General features: G+C 67.7%; 1 protein-coding gene across 1 annotated transcript; it reads right to left on the bottom strand.

Annotated features, from left to right (window-relative positions):
- Nucleotides 1–257: 257 nt before the first annotated feature.
- MUC5AC (mucin 5AC, oligomeric mucus/gel-forming) lies at nucleotides 258–27,032 on the bottom strand. The gene is given in 50 exon segments (XM_086679315.1): nucleotides 258–917; nucleotides 1,315–1,429; nucleotides 1,547–1,610; nucleotides 1,813–1,932; nucleotides 2,217–2,315; nucleotides 2,400–2,522; nucleotides 2,838–2,875; nucleotides 3,088–3,189; nucleotides 3,435–3,606; nucleotides 3,994–4,025; nucleotides 4,241–4,344; nucleotides 4,454–4,541; nucleotides 4,905–5,083; nucleotides 5,325–5,532; nucleotides 6,037–6,220; nucleotides 6,316–6,566; nucleotides 6,740–6,914; nucleotides 7,343–7,588; nucleotides 7,799–7,834; nucleotides 7,836–13,744; nucleotides 14,350–14,538; nucleotides 14,633–14,676; nucleotides 15,034–15,196; nucleotides 15,394–15,522; nucleotides 16,052–16,208; nucleotides 16,429–16,668; nucleotides 17,315–17,494; nucleotides 17,612–17,725; nucleotides 17,839–17,977; nucleotides 18,055–18,206; nucleotides 18,392–18,492; nucleotides 18,788–18,840; nucleotides 18,922–19,177; nucleotides 19,370–19,496; nucleotides 19,712–19,806; nucleotides 20,125–20,289; nucleotides 20,375–20,512; nucleotides 20,589–20,658; nucleotides 21,165–21,275; nucleotides 21,486–21,624; nucleotides 21,891–22,008; nucleotides 22,185–22,310; nucleotides 22,422–22,635; nucleotides 22,744–22,853; nucleotides 23,578–23,668; nucleotides 24,028–24,142; nucleotides 24,416–24,677; nucleotides 24,891–24,950; nucleotides 25,512–25,548; nucleotides 26,919–27,032. Coding segments are annotated over 50 exon segments (12,561 nt in total). The 3' UTR covers nucleotides 258–610.

Here is a 27,032-nt window from a genome sequence, read left to right as displayed (position 1 = left end):
GCCTGCTGGGTAGATAAACGTGTCCTGAGGCCCAGGGCAGGGCCACGCGGGACTCCTCCCCTCCCCCACCCTCTGAATGGATAAGCGTTCTCCCCCAGCCCCCAACAGCCAGAGGCAGCAGGAACCCCCCTGAAGAAGGTGCCCCGCCCACCATCTGCCCAGTCCCCCCCACGGCTGTGGTGTGCGCCCTCTGGGACCCAGTCTGCCCCCGCCCCGTTCCTGGGTTTCATGGACAGGCTTAAAAATCACACAGAGTCTGCAAGGTGCAAAATGCTCCAGATGTATTTATGGAACCAGTTGGCCATTTCCCGAGGCCCAGGGCCGAGGTAGGGGTGAGGCTCTGCCTCCCGGTGGCCAGCCGAATGGCCGGGCACCACATCCAAGTGGCCGTCATTGATAAGACCCTTCCGTGATGCTTACGTCCGGGGAAAAGCAGACTGGACCCGTGGCCAGAGGAGCCCCGCCCGCCCGGGTCCCTCAGGGCCGTCACACTTCCAAGGGCCGTGGACCCTGCAGACGGAAGAGCGGGGCGGGCAGTGCATCCTGATCTCGGGCCGCCTGGACCGAGGTCCCACCGGCCTTGGAGCTGGGGCTACGGGGAACGGGACCCTTATCGCTGGGTCCCGGAGGGAGGTGGCCGGGAGCTCCGAGGGCTGCTGGACCCCCTCCTCCAGCCTGTGTGCCCCGTCTCCTGGCTCTGCTCCTCGTCACTCTGCAAGGGCCCCGGGTCCTCCGAATGGCTTAGGTTGCCGTGGGGGCCGCACCGCTGCCCCACACAGCCGCACTCCTTCACCAGGGTGTAGCCGAAGGTTCGGCTGGAGCCGTCCTTGCAGCGCAGGGTCACCGTCGTCGGCGACACCCGCAGCTCCCTGCAGCAGCTGCAGTTCCGCTCTATGGTGTTGGCCTCCAGCGAGTACCTGTGGGCAGGGCCCGCTCAGCACCCGGCGCCACGCCCGCAGCCCCCCGCAGCCCCCCGCAGGCCCCGGGGCCCCACGTGCCCATCCCGGGCTCCCCCGGCGGACTCCGGGCCGGCAGCGTGCCACCGCTGACCTGTGGGCACGCCGCCAAGGGGGCCACTGTGTCCGCGGCCTCAGTAGTAAACAGAACAGCCTGATTCCATCGGCCTCCAAAGGCCTGGCCCCAGCCACCACCCCCCCGCACCCCCCGCAGCGTCAGGACCCCACCGCCTGCCCCCCCCCCCCCCCCCCCCCCCGTCCTGCCTTCCCCTCCGGCCCGGGCGCCCGGCACAGCCAGTCCTGGGGACGCTGCCCTGCGGAGACTGGTCTCTGCCTGGCGGAGTCGGGGCTCACGTACTTGGCACTGCTGTCCCCGCAGTTGCCCTGGCAGTAGGCCACCCTCATGGGCCGCGGGGACCTGCAATCTCCATGCACGATGACCTCAGGCTTGTAGTATACCGCACAGGCCGACTCTGCAGGCGACACGGGAGGCGGGGGCGCGGCTCAGGCCTGGATGGCTCCCTGGCCCCCCCCACCCCCCCACCCCCAGTGGGCAGGATCGACCACCCCCCGCAGACGCTCGCACTCACGGTTCCGAGGTTGGGGCGGGGGACAGACGAGACAGCAGCCGTCCTCGCTCAGCTGGGCCTGGGCCTGTGCCGACAGAGGGGCTGCTTGAGCGCCGGAGCGGCCGGCCCGGAAGCAGGGGGTCACACGGCAGTGGACAGCGCCCCACGCAGGCAGGGGGCGCCCCTGTGGGTGCTGCAGGGGGCCCACCGCGCCTCCCCGCCCCCACCCCAGGTGAATCTTGCCGCCCGCAGCGTGCCAGGCGGGGCCGTGTGTCCCCGGAGCTCACCGCAGGGCAGTTGAGTGGGGGACACGCCTTCTTCCTGGTCACCACCACGAGCCCGTCCCGGTGCTTCTCACACTCGTGGGTCACACACGGGTTCGTGGGGTCTGGCCAGGACTGGCCGGGCTGCAAGGAAGAGGCACCAGCAGGGTGAGCGGGCAGGGGAGGTCCGTCTGCCCGTCTACATGTCTGCCTCCCAGCCTGTGGGCTTCCGGAGCCCCCCTCTGCCCGGGGGCCCCGGTGCGCCAGACCCTGCCGTCCCTGTGCGCCTCACAGCTGCTCTGTCCGGGCCGGGGTGAGGCCCGGCCTGCCTGGGGCTCCTGCGAGGGGCGTGCTGGCTCTGTCCCTCCCGGGACTCACCCCCCGGCCCTGGGGTCCCCCCCCAGCCGGGCCCTGTGGCCACGACTCACATAGAAGATGCGGGTGGAACTGTCACTGGCGTTCACGACACAGGCCTGCTGCACACACAGGCCGCAGCACTGCCCACTCTGCTCCTGATACTCGAAGCCCTGCAGGGAGGGGTGGATAGGGCGGGGTGAAAACGGAGCCCGAGCCCGGGCGCTGGCTTTCCCGGGGTGGACGCAGGCACTCACCACAGGGCAGTGGGTGTTGCAAATCTGGGTCTCACAGCTGATGACGACCGTGTCCAACTGGGGACTGCTGGACACCTCACACCTGCACGTTTCGCACAGACTGGAGGAGACCACGGAGCCGGGCTGGGGAGGGTCAGGGTGGCCAGTGTTGGCGAGCTCAGACCGGGCCCTGGGCCCCTGCCTTCCCGGCCCCCCTGCCCCAGGCCCGGCCCCCCCGCCAGGCAGACCGGTCCCCCTGGGTGACTCTGGGTGGGCGAGGGGGAGCCCCAGGCCCTTGCCTCCGTGGGCAGTGGTCCCGGGAGAGCTCACAGCTGCCCCGCGGCCACCCGAGCCAGCAGGGGTCCTGGCCCAGGCTCGGGAGGAGCCGGCAGGGGCAGGGGCGGAGAGAGCTCGGTGTCCCGTGTGCCCCGGGGGTCCGGGCCTCCACCTGCTCCTTACCTGGTACAAGGTACCGTTAACGCTGCAGACGTCCCAGCCTGTGCAAGAGGAGAACAGCCTCGCGGAGCCACCCTGACCTCCCGCCCTCCCGCCATCCCGTCCGCACGGGCAGTCGCCCGGCCCCGGGGCCCCCGGCCGCGGTGGTCCAGCTGTGGCTTCATCCAGCTTTACCCCGAGCCACGGAGAACCCCGAGAGAGGCTGGGCCCCCCACCCGCAGCGTGCAGCGCAGCCCGGAGAAAAGACACTCACTGCAGTTCTGGCTGGGGCAGCAGGCCCCCTCCGTATAGGTCACGACCGGGTGGGAGCCCTCGGGACAGGCCACGGGCTTGGGGCAGTAGCTGGTGTCACAGGCTGCAGTGGGCAGGACGGAGGTGCTCGGGGGCCTGTGTCCGGCTCTGCGCCAGCTCCCACCCCCACCCGGGGGTGATCCCCAAGGGTCTTCGGGAGCGCCGGCCACCCGGTGGGCAGGTGGTGGGTCCCCCAGGTGCCAGCGTCCCCCCAAGTGCCGGCGCCACGGCACCCTCGTGGGCAGGCGCCCCTGTGCTTTCGGCCGAAGCCGACCCGGAAGGCATGAGGGGACAGCAACCCGGACTCACCACAGTTGTACTGGGGGCAGCACTGGCCGGCCTGCGGGGCTGCAGGCACAGGCACGAAGCCGGGCAGGGGGCAGGCTGGGGGCAGGGGGCAGGGCTGCCTGTGACAGCTCATTGTCAGCGTGCTGCTCTCACAGGTGCACCGCTGGCAGTCCACGCTGATGGTGTGGCCGGGCTGCAGGAGGAGGCACGTGTGAGCCCAGGGCTGTGGGGTCAGTCACCTGCCTGTCCAGGGACGGCTGCAGCCAGACCAGGTGGTTCTGGGAGCCCACCGATGACGGCCAGCGGGGGAACCCGGGGGAAGGGGGCTTCGAGAGTGCAGGGCGGTGGCCGCAGGGGCAGGAGATGGGGTGGGAGGTGCCATGTGGGTGACCTCACGGTGTCCAAGTGGAGCAGGAGGGGGTCCCAGCGGAGGACAGGGCAGGGCCACCCCCGGGGGTGGGCACCCCCACGTAGAAGCCTCCCAGATCTTGCCGGAGAAGCCTGGGCCCCTCCCTGCCCCTCATCTGAAACTCTGGCGCCGAGAGGAAGCCCTGCCCCACCCCCAGCATGGCGCACTCACCTCCACAGCCTCCCCGTGGGGGCCCAGGCACCCTGGAGGGAGAGAGAGTGAGGTCAGCGGTGGGAGGCAGCAGCCCCCAGCCCTTCGGGGGCAGGAGCCACGTCGGGGGGGGGCCCCCGGGCCCTGGCTGGGAAGTGCAGATCTGGGAGGGCGGTTGGTCCTGGCACTCGCTCGGGCGGAAGGTGCACCTGCCAGCCCCAAGCCCCACCCCCGCCCCCACCCGCCACCCCCCACCGTGGGGACTTACTGTGGCAGTCCGCAGGCACGCAGACTGGAGAGCTCATGCTGAAACGCGTCATGTTCTCTGGACAGAAGCAGCCTTCTGTGATGGGGACAGTGTCCTGAAGAGCCCTGTAGGGACAGCAGAGGGCCGGCCTGGTCCCTGTGCACTCCAGGGCAGGGGAAGGCCGGGCCGGGTTCCCCCGGGGGGTGGGTCTAGGAGGGAGAGGCGGGTGCATACACGAGGCTGGTGTTGTCACTTCCATAGCAGTATGAGGGCTTGGACGGGCCACACGGCAGGTACACCTTGTCAGCAGGGCAGGTGAACGCTGTGAGGAGGGAGAGGACACCTGAGGCCGAGGGCCCCGGCCCCGAGCCAACTCATCCCCAGGCATCCGCCGGGGGCTCTGCAGCCCGGAAGCGGGGCCCCGCCGGCCCCACCCCTGCGTGCACGGCCCTGCCGCCCCTGTGCTCTAGGCCCTGAGTCCCCAATCTGGGTGCTCCTCCCTTCTTTCCAGGAGCCCAGTGCAGTCTGCCCTGGGGTCAACCATCCCCCCTCCCCCTCCTCCTCTTCCCCCAGCTCCTCCCCGCTCCTCCCCACCCCCCCACCCCGCTCCGGGAAGTCCAGCCACTGGCCGTCCGGCCCCTGGCCACACGCTGGCACCGGCCGATGCCGCTCGGAGGACACTCACAGCACATGTGGTTGGTGTGGCGCCTCCAGTCGATGCACACGCCTCGGGAGGCGCAGAGGGACGCATACAGCTCCAGGCTAGAGCACAGCACGTTGGAGTCGTTCAGGTGGCAGTGGTCGAAGGTGCAGCCTTGGTAGAATGCCAGCGGGGGGATCAGAGGGTGGCACAGCTCGAAGACCCTGCGGCCGGGAGCACCGGGTCGTGGGGCAGCTCGGGCCTACCCGGGTCTGCGTGCCCCGGGGAGGGCGGCCGGCTGCCCCACGGCTCTTTCTGTCTCGAGGTCTCCCCTGGGCTGGAAAGCCAGGTGGCGCCCGGGGTCATGACGCAGGCCCGGACCCACGGCCAGCCCTGGTGGACCCACAGCGACCCTCTTCCCCCCGGGGGGCCCCCGTAGGCCCACTCTGCGCCCCCACATCTCACTCGCTCAGAATCAGCTGGCAGATCGGCGAAGGCAGGCAGGGGGCGGGCGAGGGCGTGGGCCCGACTGCAGTGGGCTTCGGGGGTGGCCCGTGGCAGGGCGGCTGGTGGGGCGTCGTCACCTTCCAGTGGCCGGACATATCAGAGCAGGAGGGCACCACGGTGCCCCCGGGGAGACGGCACTCATCCTTCTTGTCATTGGTGCAGGTGCCTGGGGCCAGGGAGGCGGGGGAGGCTGACTGGGGCCAGTAGAGCACCCCCACCACCACCACCTGCCCGAGCGCGCAGCGTCCCCGAGCGCGCAGCGTCCCCGAGCGCGCAGCGTCCCCGAGCTGGGGGCGGGGCCCTGGCGCTCAGCGCGGCACTCGATGGCCTGGCTGAGAGACCTGAGCCTTTGAGCTTCCAACACACCCCCCACCGAGACAGTGGGCAGTCCACCTGGGGGACGGGCAGGTGCGAGCCTCAGGTGTAGGGCACACGGCCAGGCCCCCCGCCCCGCGAGCTGCTGACCCACACCCGCCCGGAGCCGCTGGAAAGCAGAACCGCCTACAGGCTCGGTGCCCTGAGGCAGTTTCGGCCCCGGCCGAGAATGGGTCCTCCGGGGTGGGGGGGACTCCGCCAAGGCGACCCTTCCCGCACCAGGCGCTCCCAGCTCCAGGCACGGAGCGGAGAAAGGGCCCGGCGTGGGCAGAGCCCGGCGGGGACAGGCGCTCACCGCACTGCCCCTCGGTGTTGTTGGCGAACTTGCTGAAAGGCAGCTCCACCGAGAAGATGAGGCCGGAGAACATGACCTGGACGCCGAGCTCGGGGATGGTCAGGTACATCTTGATGCCGATCTGGGAGACACTCACGCCGTCCTTCTGGAAGCCGGGCTTGACCACTTTGTCGTTGAAGATGATCTAGACGCACGCGGCGGGCCAAGGAGGGGAGTGAATGAGGGGCGCCCCCGGCCGGCCCCGGTCCGTGTGGGGCTGCCCGGGGCGGGGCTCCCCACCTCGTTGGTCATCACCCCGAGCACGGGCTTGTGGGTCAGCACGACGCGGTCCTGCCGGTACTCGACGATGATGGACTGCGGGCAGGAGAGCCCGTCCTCCGCCCCGCAGAAGTAGTTGTCAATGAGCACGCGGAAGTGGCCGTACACGGGTAGGATCTGCTGCACCAGCACGTACGTGCAGTTGTCCAGGAACGTATAGTAGGTGCCGTCGAAGGTGATGTAGTGGGGGTCGCCCCAGCCGCTGCACACACCTGCGGGCACGCGGCGGCCTTACGCGGGGCCCCCTCCCACCCCCGCCCCGCGGGCTCTGGGGCTCAGGCAGGATTCCACCCGGCACCATCCGTCCCCTGCCCTGCCGTCCAGAAGGCCTTCCCGGTGTCTAACCCAGGTGCCTCCCTCCCCCTCAGCCTGGCCCCCGGCTCACACTGGCACCGGTAGTGCGGGCAGCAGCTGTCGGGGTCGACGACCTTCACGGGCGGGTAGCCGTTGGCGCACACCGGCCGCTGCAACTGCGGGCACGGCTGCGGCTGCAGGGTGATGACGCCGTTGCCCTCGCAGGTGGCCTGAGAGCAGTTGGGCATGGCCCAGGTCTCGCCTTTCTGTGGAGGAAAGACCTCAGGCTTGTGGCGCCGGGCTCCCCCGAGAGAGGAGCCGCGGGAGGGGACCTGGCTGGCAAGGGGGGCTCTCCGGGCGGCGGAGGTGGTCCCCCACCACCCCGTTCCTTACACGTGGCCTCCACTCCCGGAGCCCCGCCCGACCCTACACACCCTCCCTGGCCGCCCGGCGCCCCCCAGAGCCTGGACCACCCGCTTGGGTGCCCGGTCGTCCGCAGCCAGCCGAGCCTCCACCCCAGGCCACGCGCTCCCAGCTGCCGGGCCGGGACCCGCCCCCGGCAGTGACCAGAACCGGCCACTTCCCCGCCTGCCTGCTTCGGCCCGAGGCCACGGACTTTCCCGCTCAGCCGAGCTGCAAAGACGCTGAGGGTCCCTGCGCCAGCCTGTGCGGTGGGCGGGGAGGGGGGAGTTACCCTTCTTGGGGGAACCGCGTTTGGGCACCCCTTCGCGGTGACGGGCGCGGAGGCTGAAGGGGAGGACCCGGCCGGGGAGGTGGTTGGGACGGGAGGTGTCGTGCCGCTGGCACAGGTGTAGTGCGTCCTGACCACGTGGCAGTCCAGGCTGCACGTGGCATAATAGCAGTGGCCGTCGAGGTCGGTCCGGTTGTAAATGATGGATCCTGGCAGACAAGGGGACAGGCGGGTGTCAGCGGGGCCATGCTAGGGGGCGGGGAGAGGCACAGCACGGACTGGCCCCTGCAGGGTGGCGGTCCGCCCCGAGGGCTGACCTGGTAGGAGGCCCTCCTGCCCAGAAACGAACGGGATGAATCCTAGAGGACGGCTCACTGCCGCCTCGGGGACAACACGTGGCTCAGTCACGGGGACAAAGGACCCCTCCCTCTCCCTCACAGTGGCCGGGGCAGCACACACCTGCGCGGTAGAACTTGTCAGACACACTGCAGTAACATGTCGTGGTGGACACCACGGAGGTCGGTTCTGGAGGGGACGAGGGCTTGGTGGATGGAGTCGCGTAAGGCGCCACAGAAGTATGAGGGCAGTGCTCCGGGGGCTCACAGCACAGCACGCGGACCTCGTAGTTGCACATCCCGACCTCGCCACTCTGGTCCCGGTTCCGGCACATCAGGTCCTTGCTGACGTTGCACTCTACCACCTGGCCCAGCGTCTCGATGCTGACCTCGGGGTGGCTCTCGACCCGGCACTCCAGCCGCGTGATGTACTCGGGCCGGCGACAGATTTTCCCTCCCCTTCTGACGATGTTGCCGAGGGTGTCCGCGTCTCCTCCGTGGGGCCCTGGGGACGGGAAGTCCACGTCGAACCACTTGGTCCACCTGCACTGTGGCTGGCAGGGGATGGTCACTGGTGTGAAGTGGGTTGTTTCAGTTTTGAGAACAGGGCTTGTGCTCATTGTAGGACCAGAGGTTGTGCTGCGTTTGGGCTCAGAGGTTGGGCTGGTTTCTGTCACCGAGGTTGGGCTGGTCTCTGTCACCGAGGTTGGGCTGGTCTCTGTCACCGAGGTTGAGCTGGTCTCTGTCACCGAGGTTGGCCTGGTCTCTGTCACCGAGGTTGGGCTGGTCTCTGTCACCGAGGTTGGGCTGGTCTCTGTCACAGAGGTTGGCCTGGTTTTTGTCACTGAGGTTGAGCTGGTTTCTGTCACCGAGGTTGGGCTGGTCTCTGTCACCGAGGTTGGGCTGGTCTCTGTCACCGAGGTTGGGCTGGTTTCTGTCACCGAAGTTGGCCTGGTTTCTGTCACCGAGATTGAGCTGGTTTCTGTCACCGAGGTCGAGCTGGTTTCTGTCACCGAGGTCGAGCTGGTTTCTGTCACCGAGGTTGGACTGGTCTCTGTCACCGAGATTGAGCTGGTCTCTGTCACCGAGGTTGGCCTGGTTTTTGTCACCGAGGTTGGGCTGGTTTCTGTCACCGAGGTTGGCCTGGTTTTTGTCACCGAGGTTGGGCTGGTCTCTGTCACCGAGGTTGAGCTGGTTTCTGTCACCGAGGTTGGGCTGGTCTCTGTCACCGAGGTTGAGCTGGTTTCTGTCACCGAAGTTGGCCTGGTTTCTGTCACCGAGGTTGAGCTGGTTTCTGTCACCGAGGTTGGGCTGGTCTCCGTCACCGAGGTCGAGCTGGTTTCTGTCACCGAGGTTGGGCTGGTCTCTGTCACCGAGGTTGAGCTGGTTTCTGTCACCGAGGTTGGCCTGGTTTTTGTCACCGAGGTTGGGCTGGTCTCTGTCACCGAGGTTGGCCTGGTCTCTGTCACCGAGGTTGGGCTGGTCTCTGTCACCGAGGTTGGGCTGGTCTCTGTCACAGAGGTTGGCCTGGTTTTTGTCACTGAGGTTGAGCTGGTTTCTGTCACCGAGGTTGGGCTGGTCTCTGTCACCGAGGTTGGGCTGGTCTCTGTCACCGAGGTTGGGCTGGTTTCTGTCACCGAAGTTGGCCTGGTTTCTGTCACTGAGATTGAGCTGGTTTCTGTCACCGAGGTTGAGCTGGTTTCCGTCACCGAGGTCGAGCTGGTTTCTGTCACCGAGGTTGGACTGGTCTCTGTCACCGAGGTTGAGCTGGTTTCTGTCACCGAGGTTGGCCTGGTTTTTGTCACCGAGGTTGGGCTGGTCTCTGTCACCGAGGTTGGCCTGGTTTTTGTCACCGAGGTTGGGCTGGTCTCTGTCACCGAGGTTGAGCTGGTTTCTGTCACCGAGGTTGGGCTGGTCTCTGTCACCAAGGTTGAGCTGGTTTCTGTCACCGAGGTTGGGCTGGTCTCTGTCACCGAGGTTGAGCTGGTCTCTGTCACCGAGGTTGGCCTGGTTTTTGTCACCGAGGTTGGGATGGTTTCTGTCACCGAGGTTGGCCTGGTTTCTGTCACCAAGGTTGAGCTGGTTTCTGTCACCGAGGTTGGGCTGGTCTCTGTCACCGAGGTTAAGCTGGTTTCTGTCACCGAGGTTGGCCTGGTTTTTGTCACTGAGGTTGGGCTGGTCTCTGTCACCGAGGTTGGCCTGGTTTTTGTCACTGAGGTTGGGCTGGTTTCTGTCACCGAGGTTGGGCTGGTCTCTGTCACCGAGGTTGAGCTGGTCTCTGTCACCGAGGTTGGGCTGGTTTCTGTCACAGAGGTTGGCCTGGTTTTTGTCACTGAGGTTGAGCTGGTTTCTGTCACCGAGGTTGGGCTGGTCTCTGTCACCGAGGTTGGGCTGGTTTCTGTCACCGAAGTTGGCCTGGTTTCTGTCACTGAGATTGAGCTGGTTTCTGTCACCAAGGTTGAGCTGGTTTCCGTCACTGAGGTCGAGCTGGTTTCTGTCACCGAGGTCGGGCTGGTCTCTGTCACCGAGGTTGAGCTGGTCTCTGTCACCGAGGTTGGCCTGGTTTCTGTTACGGAGGTTGAGCTGGTTTCTGTCACCGAGGTTGAACTGGTTTCTGTCACCGAGGTTGGGCTGGTTTCTGTCACCGAGGTTGAGCTGGTTTTCGGCACGGAGGTTGAGCTGGATGTCACCAGGTGGGAGGTGGTTTCAGTTAGCCTGGTGGTGCTAACGCTTGAAGTGTGAGGTACTCCGACAGTTTTGTGGGTAGAGCAGTACTCCGGGGGCTCACAGCACAGCACGCGGACCTCATAGTTGAGGCACATCCTGACGTCGCCACCCTGGTCCCGGTTCCGGCACACCAGGCCCTTGCTGACGTTGCACTCTACCACCTGGCCCAGCGTCTCGATGCTGACCTCGGGGTGGCTCTCGGCCCGGCACTCCAGCTGCGTGATGTACTCGGGCCGGCGACAGATTTTCTCTCCCCTTCTGACGATGTTGCCGAAGGTTTCCGTGTCTCCTCCGTGGGGCCCAGGGGACGGGAAGTCCACGTCGAACCACTTGGTCCACGTGCACTGTGGCTGGCAGGGGATGGTCACGGCTGGGGAGACTGAGTGTGTGCCGGTTGTGATGCTGGTTGTGGGGTGCGTGTGCACGGAGCTGGCGGTGCTGTGCCGTGTGGGAGACGAGGGGATTCCGGTGGTCCAGGTAAGCTGTGTCTGGGTCCCGGGTTCCTTTTGGGTGGAATACGTGGTCTCAGACGTCACAGGGTGTGTGGTGCTTCTGCACACATCCACCAGCTCGCAGCACTCGATCCGGATTTCATAGTTATAACAGATCGGCGGCAACTGGTTCCTGTTGAGGCATAACAGCCCCAGGCTCTTGTCACAGATCAAGTCCTGCCCCAGCTCCTCCAGTGGGATGTTTGGGAAGAACTGTGCCCTACACTCCACGTTGCTGGGCTTTTCACAGAATTTATGTCCTTTGGTTCTCAAGTCATGAAAAGTGTCGAAATCTCCACTGTTTATGCCAGGACCAGGGTAGCTGCTGTCGAACCATTGGGTCCAGTTGCACAACTTTTGTAAACAAGGTTCAGGTGTCGTTGAAACTGTCATTGGCCTCAGGGTCAATGGAGTGTTTTTCACAGTTGTAGTGGTCCCTGGGACAGGTGTAGAGGTACTCGGGGTGGTCGTAGTGGTCCCTGGGACAGGTGTAGGGGTACTCGGGGTGGTCGTAGTGGTCCCTGGGACAGGTGTAGGGGTACTTGGGACAGGAGTAGAGGTACTCGGGGTGGTTGTAGTGGTCCCTGGGACAGGAGTAGAGGTACTCGGGGTGGTTGTGGTGGTCCCTGGGACAGGAGTAGAGGTACTCGGGGTGGTTGTAGTCGTCCCTGGGACAGGTGTAGATGTACTCGGGGTGGTTGTAGTGGTCCCTGGGACAGGTGTAGACGTACTCGGGGTGGTTGTAGTGGTCCCTGGGACAGGAGTAGAGGTACTCGGGGTGGTTGTGGTGGTCCCTGGGACAGGAGTAGAGGTACTCGGGGTGGTTGCAGTCGTCCCTGGGACAGGTGTAGACGTACTCGGGGTGGTTGTAGTGGTCCCTGGGACAGGAGTAGAGGTACTCGGGGTGGTTGTGGTGGTCCCTGGGACAGGAGTAGAGGTACTCGGGGTGGTTGTAGTGGTCCCTGGGACAGGTGTAGAGGTACTCGGGGTGGTTGTAGTGGTCCCTGGGACAGGAGTAGAGGTACTCGGGGTGGTTGTAGTCGTCCCTGGGACAGGTGTAGATGTACTCGGGGTGGTTGTAGTGGTCCCTGGGACAGGTGTAGACGTACTCGGGGTGGTTGTAGTGGTCCCTGGGACAGGAGTAGAGGTACTCGGGGTGGTTGTAGTGGTCCCTGGGACAGGTGTAGAGGTACTCGGGGTGGTTGTAGTGGTCCCTGGGACAGGAGTAGAGGTACTCGGGGTGGTTGTAGTGGTCCCTGGGACAGGAGTAGAGGTACTCGGGGTGGTTGTGGTGGTCCCTGGGACAGGAGTAGAGGTACTCGGGGTGGTTGTGGTGGTCCCTGGGACAGGAGTAGAGGTACTCGGGGTGGTTGTAGTGGTCCCTGGGACAGGTGTAGATGTACTCGGGGTGGTTGTAGTGGTCCCTGGGACAGGTGTAGACGTACTCGGGGTGGTTGTAGTGGTCCCTGGGACAGGTGTAGACGTACTCGGGGTGGTTGTAGTGGTCCCTGGGACAGGAGTAGAGGTACTCGGGGTGGTTGTAGTGGTCCCTGGGACAGGTGTAGAGGTACTCGGGGTGGTTGTAGTGGTCCCTGGGACAGGAGTAGAGGTACTCGGGGTGGTTGTAGTGGTCCCTGGGACAGGAGTAGAGGTACTCGGGGTGGTTGTGGTGGTCCCTGGGACAGGAGTAGAGGTACTCGGGGTGGTTGTGGTGGTCCCTGGGACAGGAGTAGAGGTACTCGGGGTGGTTGTAGTGGTCCCTGGGACAGGTGTAGATGTACTCGGGGTGGTTGTAGTGGTCCCTGGGACAGGTGTAGACGTACTCGGGGTGGTTGTAGTGGTCCCTGGGACAGGAGTAGAGGTACTCGGGGTGGTTGTAATGGTCCCTGGGACAGGAGTAGAGGTACTCGGGGTGGTTGTAGTGGTCCCTGGGACAGGTGTAGATGTACTCGGGGTGGTTGTAGTGGTCCCTGGGACAGGTGTAGATGTACTCGGGGTGGTTGTAGTGGTCCCTGGGACAGGTGTAGACGTACTCGGGGTGGTTGTAGTGGTCCCTGGGACAGGAGTAGAGGTACTCGGGGTGGTTGTAGTGGTCCCTGGGACAGGTGTAGAGGTACTCGGGGTGGTTGTAGTCGTCCCTGGGACAGGTGTAGAGGTACTCGGGGTGGTTGTAGTCGTCCCTGGGACAGGTGTAGATGTACTCGGGGTGGTTGTAGTGGTCCCTGGGACAGGAGTAGAGGTACTCGGGGTGGTTGTAGTGGTCCCTGGGACAGGAGTAGAGGTACTCGGGGTGGTTGTAGTGGTCCCTGGGACAGGTGTAGGGGTACTTGGGGTAGGTGTAGGGGTACTCGGGGTGGTTGTAGTGGTCCCTGGGACAGGTGTGGTGGTCTGGGTTTGACCGCCAGAGGTAGGGCAGGTACGGGGGAAGCAGCACTGGACCCTGATCTGGTAGTTGTGGCAGAGCCCTGAAGCCTGCTTGCGGTTGTAACAGGTCAGCCCCCGCGCTGGGCTGCACTCCACGTGCTGCCCCAGGACCTGGATCGGTACCTCGGGGGCGTCCTCAGCCCGACACTCCACCCTCTTCGGCGCCGGGCAGACCTGGTGCCCGTGGGCACGGAGGTTCTCCAGTGTGTCGAAGTCACCGCTGTCGATGCCCCGTCCCGGGTGACTGACGTCCAGCCACGGTGACCACCGGCAATCTTCCCCACAGGCCTGGCGGGGCCGGGGAGGGCTCATCGGAGGACCGGAGGTCGTGCCCGGGGTGGAGGACGGGGCACCGCTCCGAGTGCTGGGCCGCACCGTGCTCTTGGCAGGGCTGTGGCACGTGTGGGCTGGACGTGTTGAGCTCACGACTGAGGGCAGAAGAGAAGGCGGGAGGGCTAAGTCTCTTAGGCTCCCCGAGGCACCCTGTCACCCCTTGTCCCCGTCCCCCTGCCAGTCAGCTGCCTTGCACGTCTCACCGTGTCAGTCTGCGTGACCGTCCCCCCCTGTGATGGGAGCTTGGGAAACACAGGGACCGAGTTCCTGGGACACACCCGGCACAGGGCATGTGTGGAGCCCACAGCAGTTGAATAAATAGGTGAATCGATCTCGTTTACACCCTGAGCAGAATTTGCACTCTTTCGGGAAGGTCCGCTAGGGCTCTAAGGACGACCCCCTTAAGAGGGAGAGGAGCTGGGCTACCTGACCCTCGGTGTGGCCTAAGACAGGCAGGTGGCAATGATGGGGCAAGGACTCCCCAGGGGTGCTCCCGGTGGCCTTCCCTCCAAAGGCCTGCCTGAGGTCCCCTGTCAGAGCCCTACCCCGTGCCAGGGGCCCCGGCCCTGACGGCACAGCTGAGGACGCCGGTCCCGCCCGGCACGCTGGACGAGAGGGCCCTTCCTGGCTGCAGAGATGACGAGCGTCCGGCCCCCGGTCCCCTCCTGGATTCCCGGCACGAGGGGCGGCCCCGCCTTACCGAGCGGGGGCGTGGAGAAGGAGAAGGTGGTTGGTGGCGTGGGGGTGGTGGGGCTGCAGGGGTAGACCCTCCTGTCGATGGTGCCGTTGGCCGAGCAGCGGGCGGAGATGCAGCCCCCCGTGCCGTCGGTCGTGTGGTAGATGACGTCCCCCGGGCGGAAGCGCCGCCCGTCATAGGTGCAGACGCAGGCTGTGAGGAGGAGGGGGTGCCGGGCACATGAGGGGCGGGGCGGCGGGCGGGGACCTGGAGACCCCAGACCCGAGGAAGGCCGCCGGCCGCTCACCCTCAGTGTCGTAGGCGCACTGGACCCCACTCTCGCTGCAGACGCTGGCGACGGGAGGAAGAAGGTGAGTCTGGGGGCGAGGGCATCGCCGCGGTGCCGGAGCCGGCCCTCAGCCCCGGCCGCTGGGCACGGAGGCCGAGGTCGCACCCTCTCGGGGAGCCCCTTCCGGTCGGTGGCCACTGGGGGCCGGCGTCGCTCCCCGCTGACCGCCCGACGGCCACCTCCCGTTCGGGGCATCTGCTCCGGCGGCCTTGGGGCGGCCTCGTGACTCGGCGTCACCCCCTCCCGCTCCTCTCCCCTCCCCTCAACGCCTCGGGCCTGCGGCCCCCCCCGTCCGTCCCGCAGGGCGAGGGCCGAGCCCCACACGCTCCAGCTGCTTGCCCCTCTGGTCAAGGACTCACCAGGACTGGCAGTTCCTGTCAGATGGCACCATCTCCCCCGGCCGGTATGACTTGCCTTGGACGCGGCAGGGCGGCGGCGGGGGGGGCGTGGGGCACGTGGCCACACACTGCATCCGGTCCTCGTCGAAGATGGGGGCTTCTGGCGGGCACTTGGGGTAGCAGCCTGCAGCCCAGAGAGGCCTGAGTCCCAGCCGACCGCCTGCCCGACCGCCCCACCCCCACCGCCTTGGCTCAGTCCCCAGCTCGAGGCCGCACCCACAGCGGCACCTCCGGGGGTTGGGGCCCCAGGGCCCCAGGACAGACCCCGCCGTGACCCCAGGACCCCAGGCGGCCCCTCTGGCCAGCGGGGCAGCAGCGCACCTTCCAGGCCCGGCAGGTCGGTCAGGCAGCGGCCGCTCGGGTTCCGGCAGGTCCTCATGCAGGGCGGGCCGCACGGCTGGTAGTGCCACTCGCACTGGCCCTCGCGGTTGTAGTAGTCGCAGAACAAGGCTGCAGGTGAGGGGGCCGACTCAGCGGGCCGGCTCCGGCCAGAGCGAGCCACCAGCGGCCCCAGGCGGGGCGCCGCCCTGGCAACGACGGCCTCCAGGGCCACCCGGCGGCCGGCCGGGCTCCCCCTGCACCCCGACCTTCGACCAAGCCCCGTCCCTCCCCTGTGCCTCCCGCATGGGGCCTCGGGGGGTGTGGGCCCCAAATGCCCGTGACCTGGGACGCAGCCGCGGGTCCCCTGGCTCCTCGGGGGTGCCGCCTGCCAGGGTGGGGGACTCCGGCCGGAGCGGCTGCCCACTACGCTCCCCTCCGGCCAGGTTCTAAGCGGGCGGGGTGGGGGAGCACGGCTCTACTGACCCCTCTGGGTTCCGGAACATTCTCCCGTCTGTCCATCGGTGACACCCCTCCCCATTTCACGTTCCTTTCCGACACCCGCCGCCCCCCTCCGCGGGCGACCAGCCTTAACCGCGCAGTGTGTCGCTCCCTGGGGTGGGGGCCCGCCCTGCCCCGACGACACATCCCGTGAACTCACGGCAGATGTCCGGGGTCCGCCAGGACACGCACACGCCCACGTCGTGGCAGGCCTGGGCATAGGCGGCCACGGCCGTGCAGAGACACTCACAGTCGCCCCCGGAGTCACAGGCACACGCATCGCCCACGCAGGCCTCGTAGTACTTGGCGGGCTCCACCTGGCGGGGGAGAGAGGCTTCGGATTCAGGGCCGGATTCCCCGGGGCTGCTGGGGGTCAGGCCTGGGGCGTGGCCAGACCTGGGCCGTCTCCCCCGCCGCTCAGGGACAGCAGATTCGTGGTCCCGCGGGGCTGACCGCGGGCTGGTCCAAAAGGTGGAAGGCGATGCCAGCCCCACTTCTGTCCCTTCCTCCCCAGGCGCCCCGGGAGCACCCACATACGTGGGCGTGGCAGGCGGCGAAGGTGGCGCTGTTGAGGACACTGCACTGCTTCTGGGCCCAGGACTTGCGGTGCGGGTTGGCGGTGCAGGCGTCCCTGGGGGCCGGGGCGTCGGCGCAGGACGGGGAGAATTTCCAGCTGTTGCCAAACTCCAGGGCGTTGCCCACCACGGACTGGCTCCTCGTGGTGAAGTCATTGACGGCATTGTCGTCAAAGTTCCCGCACAGCCCGCAGACCCGGCCCTGCACACAAGGGGGCTCAGGACACAGGCTGCAAGGGCCAGAGCCCCTGTCCCTGCCTCCTGTGCCCCCGTTCCTTTCCCCCTGGGGCTGCATGTCCCCAGGACACCTTGGGGGGGGAGGGTAGCGCTGTGCCTCCGGGCACGGCCCCACTTAGCGCTCGGGGCCACGGGAAAGAAGTCCCCCAAAGACTGGCTCAGATCACCGGGGACCCGTGAGCATGGCGTCATGTGGAAATAGGGCCTCCGCAGGTGGAGGTCCAGCTAGCACGGACGCATCCTGGCTGAGGACACAGGGCCTGGTGTCCTCGTAGGACTGGGACATTTGGGCACAGACACACAGAGCAAAGACAGCAACGTGAGGTTGCAGGCAGAGGTCGGAGCGTCGCCTGGGGCCCCAGAAGCCGGAGGAGGCCGGGGGGATCCTCCCCCCGAGCGTCCAGGGGCGCGTCCTGGGACCGCAGCCTGGAGGGACCTTCAGCTCTGGGAGAAGGAGCCACAGCGCGCAGTGGACTCAGGCGGACCTCCTATCTGCCGCCTCCCTCGAGGCCCGCCGGCTGAATCCCTCCTCTGTCCGTCTGTGTGTGTCCCCCACCCCACAGCCGTCCCAGCCGGCCCTCGGTCTGGGCCGTCCTGGGGTGGGGGCCCACCTTGAACTCGGGGCTGAGTTTGAGGAAGATGCTGGTCTTCCTGTCCCACAGCAGCACCAGGCCGACCTCGGTGTCCACCACCAGGTAGATGCCCATCTGGCGGATGGAGTAGGGGGCCTCCTGCCCCACGCCCTTCTGGATCACTTCCACTTTGCCGCCACTCAGCTTCAGCTCGTAGCTCTGCGGGGGGGGGGGGGGGGGGGGAAGCGGTCCCTCAGGCCCGTCCCCGCTCACCTTCCAAGAGTTCCCCGGGGCCTCTGAGGGGCTGTCCCCGTTCCCACCCGGCCCCCGACTCACTCCCAGGAAGAGCTTGAGGTCCTTGGAGCAGGTGACGCCCGTGGTCCCGCAGGGGACGTTCTCCGTGACAACTCGGAAGGTCCCGTTGGCAGTGCTGTTCCCACCACAGTGGTCCTGGGGACAGGTGGAGGCCGACACGGCAGTTGGGGTGGGGGGGTGGGGGCTGGGACAGCCTGGGCAGCTTGCAGGGGGCGGGGGACGGGGGGCGGGGGGCGGGGACCGTGTACCTGAAGCAGTGTGTACGCGCAGTCGCCACTGAAGCTGTAGCTCTGCCCATCGAAGGTGATGTAGTGGCCGTCCCCATACACCGTGCAGGTGGCCAGGCAGGGCTCACGTGTGCACTGCCACATCCTGCTTTTACAGGTGCTGAGGGAGGGGGGGGGGGACAGTCAGGCCGAAGCGGGGCCGGCCCGGCCGGGGTGGGGTCCCGGGGCCCCACCTACCAAGTGTTGCAGCCCACCCGGACGGTCTGGCCGGGCAGGTAGCTGGCCTCGTCGTGCACGCAGGGACAGTCCTCCACGGCGACACAGCCGCCTTCACCGTCGGCCACCAGCCCGTCGGGGCACACGCAGCCGGGCTCGCACCGGGGGCTGTACTGTGGGGCACAACACACAGGTCAGGGGGCCGGGGGTGACGGTGGAGGTGACGGCAGAGGGCCCCCCCGCCACGGCCTGCAGGGGGCCCGGACAGCGTTCGGGCAGGGGTCTTCCTGGGCCCAGCCTGAGAGGGCCATGCGGCGGGTGCCCACGAGGGGTCCCTGGGGGCGTGGGGAACACTCACACACTCCATGTCCAAGGTGAGGCAGCTCTTCTGACAGCCGGCCCCGGCGGCCCCCGGCGTGGCATTGCGACAGTCGACGTAGACCATGGGCGGGGTGCAGACTGGGGAGGCAGGGGCCGTTGAGGGGCCCCCAGCCGCCACCCGCCAGGCTGGCTCTGAGAGTTTCCCAGCAGCCGGGGGTGTGCCGCCCCGAGGCCTGACCGGCCGGGTGCTGCGTGGGCGCGAGAGTGAGGCCTGCTCCCACCCCCTCGCCACCCCCTCCCCGAGCCCAGAGGGCACAGACCAGGCCTGACGCAGAAACGTGTCAGCCCCCCGCCAGCCACGCTGACCCGGGCGCGTCTGCCCAGAAGCTTGGCGTGGAAACGAGAGCCCCTCCCTCCCGCTCTCAGGGCTCACCTGGGGCAGGGGTGTGGCCTCCGATGCAGCTCAGCAAGCCTTGCGTGCAAGTGCTGGGAGGAGAGGGCGGTCAGAGGGCACCCCCCCCACCTCAGCCGCCCTGCTCCCCAGGCCCAGCCGGCAGGGGCTCTCACCAGATGGCCCCACGCTCGTGCAGCGACTCCCCGTTGGGGACCACGGAGCCCTCGTGGTAGCAGGGACAGCTGCTGGCCGGCACACACTTGCCCGCTTCGTCCATGAAGGTGCCTTGGGGGCAGGCGCAGCCGTCCACGGGGACAAAGCGGATGCCGCAGGTGACGTCCTCGTGACTCCGGGCCCGGCAGGTGGGCTGGCAGGAGCTGATGTGGTACTGGTAGGTCAGCGACTTCGGGCAGGTGGCCATGGGCTTCGCTGCAGGATGCCGGGAAGGGGGCGGCGCTCAGCGCAGGGCAGAGGTCTCCACCCGGTCCCCGGCCACCCCCCGCTGCCCTGCCCACCCCAGGCCTGCTCCAGCCGCGGGGTCCCCAGCCAGCACGGGAGCCCCACGCAGGGAGAGCCACGGAGCGTGTATTCCTGCACCGGGGGACCCTCGGGGACACTCACTGCACACGCCGTCCCTCCAGCCTCTGAGCAGCACCCCCTTGGCGGCACAGGCGTGCACGTAGGAGGACAGGGCCGCACACAGACAGTCCTCGCTCTTCTGACAGTTGCACGTGTCGAACATGCAGTTCTGGGGACGGGGCCGTGGTCACCCACACTCAGCGAGCATCCCCACGCTGCCCCCCGCCTCCTCTGGGGCCCCTCCTCGAGCTGGCGCCAGGGGCCCCCACACCCCCGGCAGACCCCCTCCAGGTGGGAGCTGGAAGGACTACGGCCCCGATCTCCGTAGCCAGCGGAGCCGGGCTAGCCCGGGCCAGAGGGGACGGGCCAGGGGGAGGCCGTTACCGAGTGGTAAGTGCCGGGGCTCACGGCAGCGTGGCACTGGGCGAAGGGGCCGTGGGGGTCCTTCAGTCGGGAGCACCAATGCTGAGCGTACTTCTCTGTGGACGGAGGAGCGGGGAGGTCAGCTGGGGTCACACAGAAGCGCCTTCCGCGGAGGACGGCGCCTGGAGCGGGCAGGCTCCTGGCTCCTTCCCAGCGCCCGTCTGTGGCCCACAGGCACACCGAGGGCCGCCTGCACCACCCCCACAACACCCTGTTCCTTTCCTTCCGGAAGTTACCACGGCCGCTGGGGAGTTTGCCTGTGAAGCACCTGAATCGCTCCTTCGGGGCCGGAGTGGACCTCCGTGGCCGGGGGCGGCGGGGGAGGGGGTGTCACCAGCACGCAGGGGGCCCTGGGGCCACATGGATCCACGTACCGTTCTCCACGCTGAGGGAGCAGGGGTCCTCGAAGCTGTTCTTGACGTTGGGGCAGGCGGCCTGGGTCTTCCAGGTGTTGGCGAAGGCGGCGGCCGTGCCCTCCACCACGCCGCTGAGGGTCCGGAAGTCATCGGCCTGGTTCTGGTTGAAGTTCCCGCACAGGCCTGGGGCAGGGGGGCAGCATGAGGCCCCGAGAGCCCCGGCCGCCGAGGGCGGGCTCCGGCCCCCAGGGCAGGCGGCCCCTCTTACCGCAGGTCAGCCCGCGGAGCTCGGGCGCCAGCCTCAGGAACACCTGCATGGTGGGTACCAGCTGGATGTCCAGCTGCAGACCCAGGTTGGTCTGGGCGATGATGAAGAAGGTTGAGGGTCTGAAGAGCGTGACGTTGGCTGTGGACGCAGGGGACAAGGTCTCAGTGGGGTGTGAGCAGCGGCACCCTCAGGGGGCCAGGGCCGGCGCCCTCACCTGCTGAGACGGGCATCTGGGTGTAGATCTGGTTCACAAACACCTCCCCGCTGGCCTTGACCACGATGACCTAGGAGCAGTACACAGCAGGGTCAGGGCAAGTCGAGGCTCTGCCAGCGCCCCAAGTGGCCCCGGAGGCCCTGACGTGCCCCTGTGAGACCCCTGCCCGTGGAGGCCACAGGCTCCCACAAAGAGGGGCCGATGACCCTGTGCTCAGCTTGTCTGCGTGTCCTTCAAGGACTGCATTTTCTCAGTCACGTAAAAACACAAGTGACTTTATAAAATACGGACGTTGCCTTCAATGCACGAGCTACCGGACGTGCCCTGGTCCCTCCCTGAGCTGCTCCATCTGAGGACCGTCACTCAGAGATCTGTGGGGTGGGAGGGTCCCCGGGCCATGCCCCCTGGCCACTCGCCGCCCACACGGGGATCGAGGGCTTGGGCAGAGGTCACTTGCCACGAGAGACACAGATTCCCCCCAACCCACGTCTGCTCTCACTATGCCCCCCCCGCCAGCCTCCACCCGGGTCTGCCCTCACCGTGTGCCCCCCCCAGGCCCCCCGGATCTGCCCTCACCGTGTGCCCCCCGTCCAGGCTCAAGGTCAGGCTCTTCAGGCAAGTCTCACTGTCCGTCAGGCCGCACCTGCGCAACTCCGCCAGCACAGTGAAGGCACTGCTGTCACACGGCTGCAGACACGACTGCTCACACTCTGCCCAGAGACCCCAGCCCCCTGCGCCACCCTCCCCCGCCCGCCACCGCCTGGCTCCCTGTGGGGCTGGTACCAGGAGCCGGGGCATCTTCCCAGGGTGGCCTCAGAGGCAGCCGCTGCACGCAGCCCAGGCAGGGGCTCCCGTGTGACAGCCGCTCTGTCCCAGCGAGGACCCCGGGGCCCGTACCTTGGCCAACACGTAGCTGCAGTCTCCGTGCACTGTGTACTGCCTCTCATCGAACGTGGAGAAGTGGGCGCCCCCCAGCACCGAGCAGGTGCCAGGACATGGCACCTCCTGGCAGCTCCACCGGCCACTGGAGCAGGTGCTGTGTGCGGGTAGAGACCACGTGAGCGCGGCCCCCGGGAGCACCCAGCCCCTCCCTCCTCACAGGCAGGTGGACAAGGGTCTTGCCCAGGCCTGCCCGCATCACTGCACAGCCCGGGGCCCCTCGGCGCCCGTGCGGAGAGCCACTGGCCAGTGCCCGGGGCCCCACGTGAGGGATGGCATCCAGCACTTGGGCCCTGGCCTCCGAGGGGCCATCCCAGGACGCGTCTGGGGTGACGGACAGGAGGGCAGGGGCCTGGGTCCTACCAGTTGGCACAGTCTGTGGAGTAGACAGCCCCCGGAGCATAGGTGGCCCCGTTGTACACGCAGGCGCACTGGGGTGCAGGGATGCAGCCCGTATGGCCGATGTCGTCGAGCACCGTCCCTGCAGAAGCAGGCGGCCAGTATGGCAGGTGCCAGGCTGTGGCCACCGCGTGAGCGTGTGGAGGAGACCAGCCCTCCGCCCCAGGCTGCCCTGCCCTTCGGGGGCCCTTCAGATCCGGGGGTCCAGAACGCCTCTGTGATTCTCGGGGGGCAGGCGGGGGTGGGGGCCCCTCTCACCCTCGGGGCAGAAGCAGCCGGCCATGCAGTGGTCCTCGCAGAGCTGGGAGTGCTCCGGGTTGGAACAGGTGTCCGCACAGGGCGAGCCGCACTCGCGGTACTGCATGTTGAGGGGGCACGTCTGGGCTGCAGGGTAGAGGACGGGGGCGGGGGGTGGCGGTGGTCACACCCTGCCCCCACCTCTGGACCGAGGCAGGGCAGCACGGTGACGGGGCTGGGGCCGGCCGGGGCACTCACGGCACAGGTCGGGGCCGCGCCAGTCCAGGGGCCGCCCCCCGGCGTGGGCGCACTGGCGGGAGTACTCGGCGACCGTATGGCAGACGCAGCTGGTCAGCTCGGCGTGCTCGCACAGGCAGAGGTCTTGCCGGCAGGCCTGCACGTAGCTGCTGGCGTCCACCAGGGCGTTGCAGCCCCGGAAGGGCCAGCTGCTCAGGATCTCCTCACAGATGCCCTGGGGCCGAGCCGGGAGGCCGTGCTGAGTCCAGGCCCCGGACTCTCCTCTGGACTCACAGCCCACCCCCCCAGCCCGGCCCCCGCCGCCACTCCCTCCAGGACTTACGGTGCCCAGTGAGCAAGTCATCGGGGGCACAGGTGCAGGGTCCTGACACTGCTCCGTGGGGCCGTGCAACTTCTGCAGATTCCCGAACTCGATGGGGGTCAGCTTGACACCTGCGGGGAGCACAAGCCGTCCCCCAGGTTGCCCGCGGCGTCCCGGCTGCCCCTGCTCCCCCACCCACACCGCTGGGTTAGGCAGTGGCCACAAGGGACATTCAGGGTGTCTGAAGACTGGGGAAACAGCCAAGGCTCTGGGGCTTGCAGGCCGAGGGCGGAGGCCTATTGACTGAGGCTCTCCAAGCCCAGGGCTGGCCTGTAGTCCAGAGGGCTGGAGAGTGACCCCGACCTCCCCCCTGCCCCCCCCCAGCCAAGCCTGCGCCGGGCCTGCCGGGCCAGGGCCACCGGACGCATGGGCAGGCTCGTTCCCTCATGGCCAGAAGCATCTATGGGTGAGCCTTAAGTGGGGCTTCACGGGCCTGGCGAAGGGGACCTGGGGGCCGGGGACCCCGGCTCGTGCGGGTCCCGCTTCTTGGCGGCGAAGTCTGGAGGCCCGAGCAACGGTGACGGGGCCTGATGGGAGGTGGGACTCTGGTCTCAGGTGAGGAGGGTGCGTGGTTACACATCCACTTCCCAGAGCAGCCGCGCCGAGCACAGGCCCCCAGATGTGCCTCCGGGCGCACGGCTGAGTGTGCGGGCAGGTGCGCCTGTGGGTGCTGGGATTGTGCAGGTGCGGGTGTGCGTGCACGTGCACACAAGTTGGAGACAAGGCGGCCTTCCAGGGAGCCCCGGGGAAGGGGCCCAGAGCAGACACGTGGGACAGCCGTGGGGAGGGGCTCACCGTGGGAGAGGAACTCGTCGAAGACAGGCACACCGTTAAAGTCTCCACAGAGCCCGCAGGTCTGGTTCGAGTACTTGGCGTCCAGCTCCAGCTGGAAGGAGAGGGACATGTCAGCCACTGGCCCTGCCAGGGACGTCTCGGGACGGGAGGGACAGACAAGGTGTGGGACACTTCCAAGGAGGGGCTGTCAGGGACCGTGGACCAGCCCCCGGCCCCCACAATGCAGAGCAGGGCTCTCTGTCCTGGAGGAGACACCCCACTCACGCGGGGTCTCCATCGGGGGTGTAGATCCCAGCGCCCCCATAGCACCTTGGCTCCCTCCTCCCCCACCCTGTTGGGGACCTTCTCTGACCTCCCCACCCACCCTTGCCCGGAGCACTTTCTTCCCTCCCTGGGAAGGCTGTTGGGCTGGAGACGCCCCCCCACCCCAGCCCTGGGCCCCGGCCTCACCAGGAGACTGTCGTCCTGGCTCCACATGAAGACCAGGCCCAGCCTGGCCACCACCTTCAGGTGGCTGCTGCTGTGCTCGATGGTGACACCAGACTGGCTAAAAGGCAGCTGGATTCTGCGGAGAGAGGGCGCGGCTGAGGCGGCGAGGGGCACGCAGGGGGCAGCGAGGTCCCCTGTGGTCACGCGTGGGACATGAGCACAGTGCCTGTGGACAGTGGCAGCAGGGGGGAGTGGGGGAGACAGGGGAGTCTGCAGCCCTGGGGTCACAGGACCAGGAGGGGACCACTTCCAGGGGCAGGAAAAGAGCGCGGGGCCCCAGTGGGGGAGGGGCCACGGGCCCCCGTCTCGGGGACAACCCTACGTCCCCCTCACAGCCCCCCAGACTCACGGGAGCCCGTTGACCTGGATGGAGCTCTTGGTCAACTCGATGACCATGCCATCCAGCTTCATGGTGACTCTGGCCAGCGTGGTGACATTGGACTCCAGGCCGCGGCGGACCTGGACGTTGAAGTCCTCGTAGGCGGCCCCGCAGTGCGCGGAGAGGACGTAGTTGCACAGGCCCGGGAAGCGGAAGACGTCCCCGTCGAAGGTCTTATAGTGGAAGTCGCCCCAGGTGCTGCACACCCGCCCGTTGTGCGCGGGGTTCAGGGCTGTGGGGAGCCAGGGCAGTCCTGAGGGGCGCCCCCATGCCCCCAAGTCCAGCACACTGCTGCCCGAGGGCCGGGCGTCCGGGGAGGAGCCGCCTGGACCCAGACCCTCCTGGAGGCCGGGGCCCTTTCCCAGCACTTCTCCCGGGTCCACCTGGGAAGCGGGACCCCGCCCAGCTGCCCCCTCCCAGCCCGGCCTCACAGGCCCTCCCTCACCTCGGACCACCGGCGCCGTCCTCAGAGGGGGGAGGATGGTCACACCGCGCAGCCGGTCGCCTGCGGGAGCAGGGGCAGGGTGACACAGCGCCCCCCACGCACATGGCTTCTGCTGGGCGCAGGCATCTCTGCCACCCACACAAGGCGACTGGAGGTGGCCTCTCCAAGGCCGTGGCCACAAGGCGCCCCGGGGGGCCGGGCTGCACGTACACTCGGGCAGCAAAGCCTCCTCCAGCGACAGCCTCCGCCCTGCGCCTCTGCCACGCCATCCCGAGGGGCCGGGAGCTCTCAGCCCTGCACTCTGTTCACACCTGGGACTTTCTTACGCCCAGAATCTCAAAAGTCAACCTTGGGCGCAGAGGCCAGGCGTGGATGAGCCTCCCGTGGGCCCAGTGCCAGGAAATGCAGGCAGATTGTCTGGGCTTCGGGGCCACACACCCAGAGTGGCGGCACAGAAATACCCAGAGAGGCCACCCCACCAGCCCCCACCCCCAGGCCACGAGGACGCATACGTGGATGAAATATCAGGGGTTACGGGGAGACAGCAGGATGTCGCCGTGAGCTCAGCAGGCCCCTGGCCCCGAGTGGGGCAGCCCTGACGGAGGTGGGGGGCCGACTCACCAGCGGGCCCCTGGGTGACAGGAAGGAGGTCCAGGTACTCGTGGCCATGTTCCACAGAGCCTACGGAGGAAGAGAGGGATGGGCGGGCAGAAGGGGCCAGAACAGGTGGGGGTTCTCTCTGTGCAGGGCTGGGGACGCTGGGAGGGTCTCTGTCCACACCGTCCACACCAGGTCCAGGCTGAGCCACGATCCTCTCTGAGCATTACCTCAGCCTGGCTCCCCAAGCCCTCAAGGGGGGGGTCCCCTGGCCCTGACAGAGTGTCCCCGGGAGCCCTGCATTCACTGAGTATCTCCCCACTCTGCACAGCGGCCCGTGGAGGGTCCAACAGTAAAGCCAGTGGTCTGGAGGACAACTTGGAACAGACTGGGGAGTGTGGAGCTGAGTGGGGTGGGGCTGCACCGTAGAGGGGGTGCTCAGGGCCACCGCACGGGGGGCGGCTCAGCACAGGGGTGCACAGGGCAGGAGAGCTGAGGGCTGGCCGTGTCGGCCCCGAGGCTGCCCCAAGAACCTGGCGCGGCTTGGAAGGCCGATCTCTGAGGCCCTCAGAGGCCACGCCAGCGTGGCAGGAGGGGCCTGGCCCTGCAGGGGCCAGCTGCCCTCACCGGTAGGGACTGGCCCCGCACACAGCGGCAAGAGCCAAGGACTGAAGTGTATGGGCCACACGGGGCGCCGTGGCATGGTCCCCTCTGTGCTGAGTGCCTCGGGAACACGGGCCCCCGGCCCCTCCTGCACACTGCCACCCCACGCCCAGCCAGAACCCAGCTGGCCCCTGGGAAGTGGAGGCAGTGAGGTGCAGACCTGGGGGGAGGGGGCCGCAGAGGGTCTGTGAGTCCCTCCCCCCCGCCGCCAGCATCCTCGCTGTGTGGACCTCACTATCACACCCTCGGCCCAAGGCTGAGGCTCCCGGAAAGCCCCCATAAGGCCCAGATGGTGAAAACGAGCAGGTAAACTGGGGGTGCATGGGGAGGGGGACCCAGGGATAGGAGGGCCGCTCCGCCAGGCTGGCCCAGGGGCCTGAGAACCCGCTCAGCCCGGGGCCTGGGGGTGGGGGAGGCAGACGCAGTGACCAGCAGGGCAACACGGGTGGAGGAGTGAGTGGGCTGCAGGCCGCTGCCAGGGAAGGCAGGCCGGGGGCTCAGAGACGCTGGGTTCCTGCTTCCTCGCCTCGGGGGAGCAGCCCAGCCTCAGAGGCCCCACCCCCAACGTGGACCCCCGCAGTCCCCGAGGGTTCCTCCCCAACCCCACCAGCTGGGACACCCGCAAGACGGCTCAGGGCCCGGGGCCGGGGGCCAGGCTGCCGGGGGCCACTCACGGCCACACTCCACCCGCCCAGAGGCCCGGTCAAGGCGTCTGGGCGGCCTGCTGCCCTCCCGGCCTGTGGGGGAAGCACCGCGATGCCAGGCCACGGCCAGGGCCAGCCTGGGAGAGCCGGTGAGTGCTGGCTCACCTGTGTGCCGGGCCCAGGCCAGGGTGAGAGCCAGGGCCCAGAGCGGGGCCAGCTTCCTGCGGCCGACACCCAT

This window comes from Puma concolor, chromosome D1 (assembly GCF_028749965.1).
Source record: "Puma concolor isolate L17-30 chromosome D1, mPumCon1.1.hap2, whole genome shotgun sequence".
In the NCBI taxonomy this organism is placed as follows: domain Eukaryota; kingdom Metazoa; phylum Chordata; class Mammalia; order Carnivora; family Felidae; genus Puma; species Puma concolor.
This window is presented reverse-complemented; position numbering and strand designations above follow the sequence as displayed.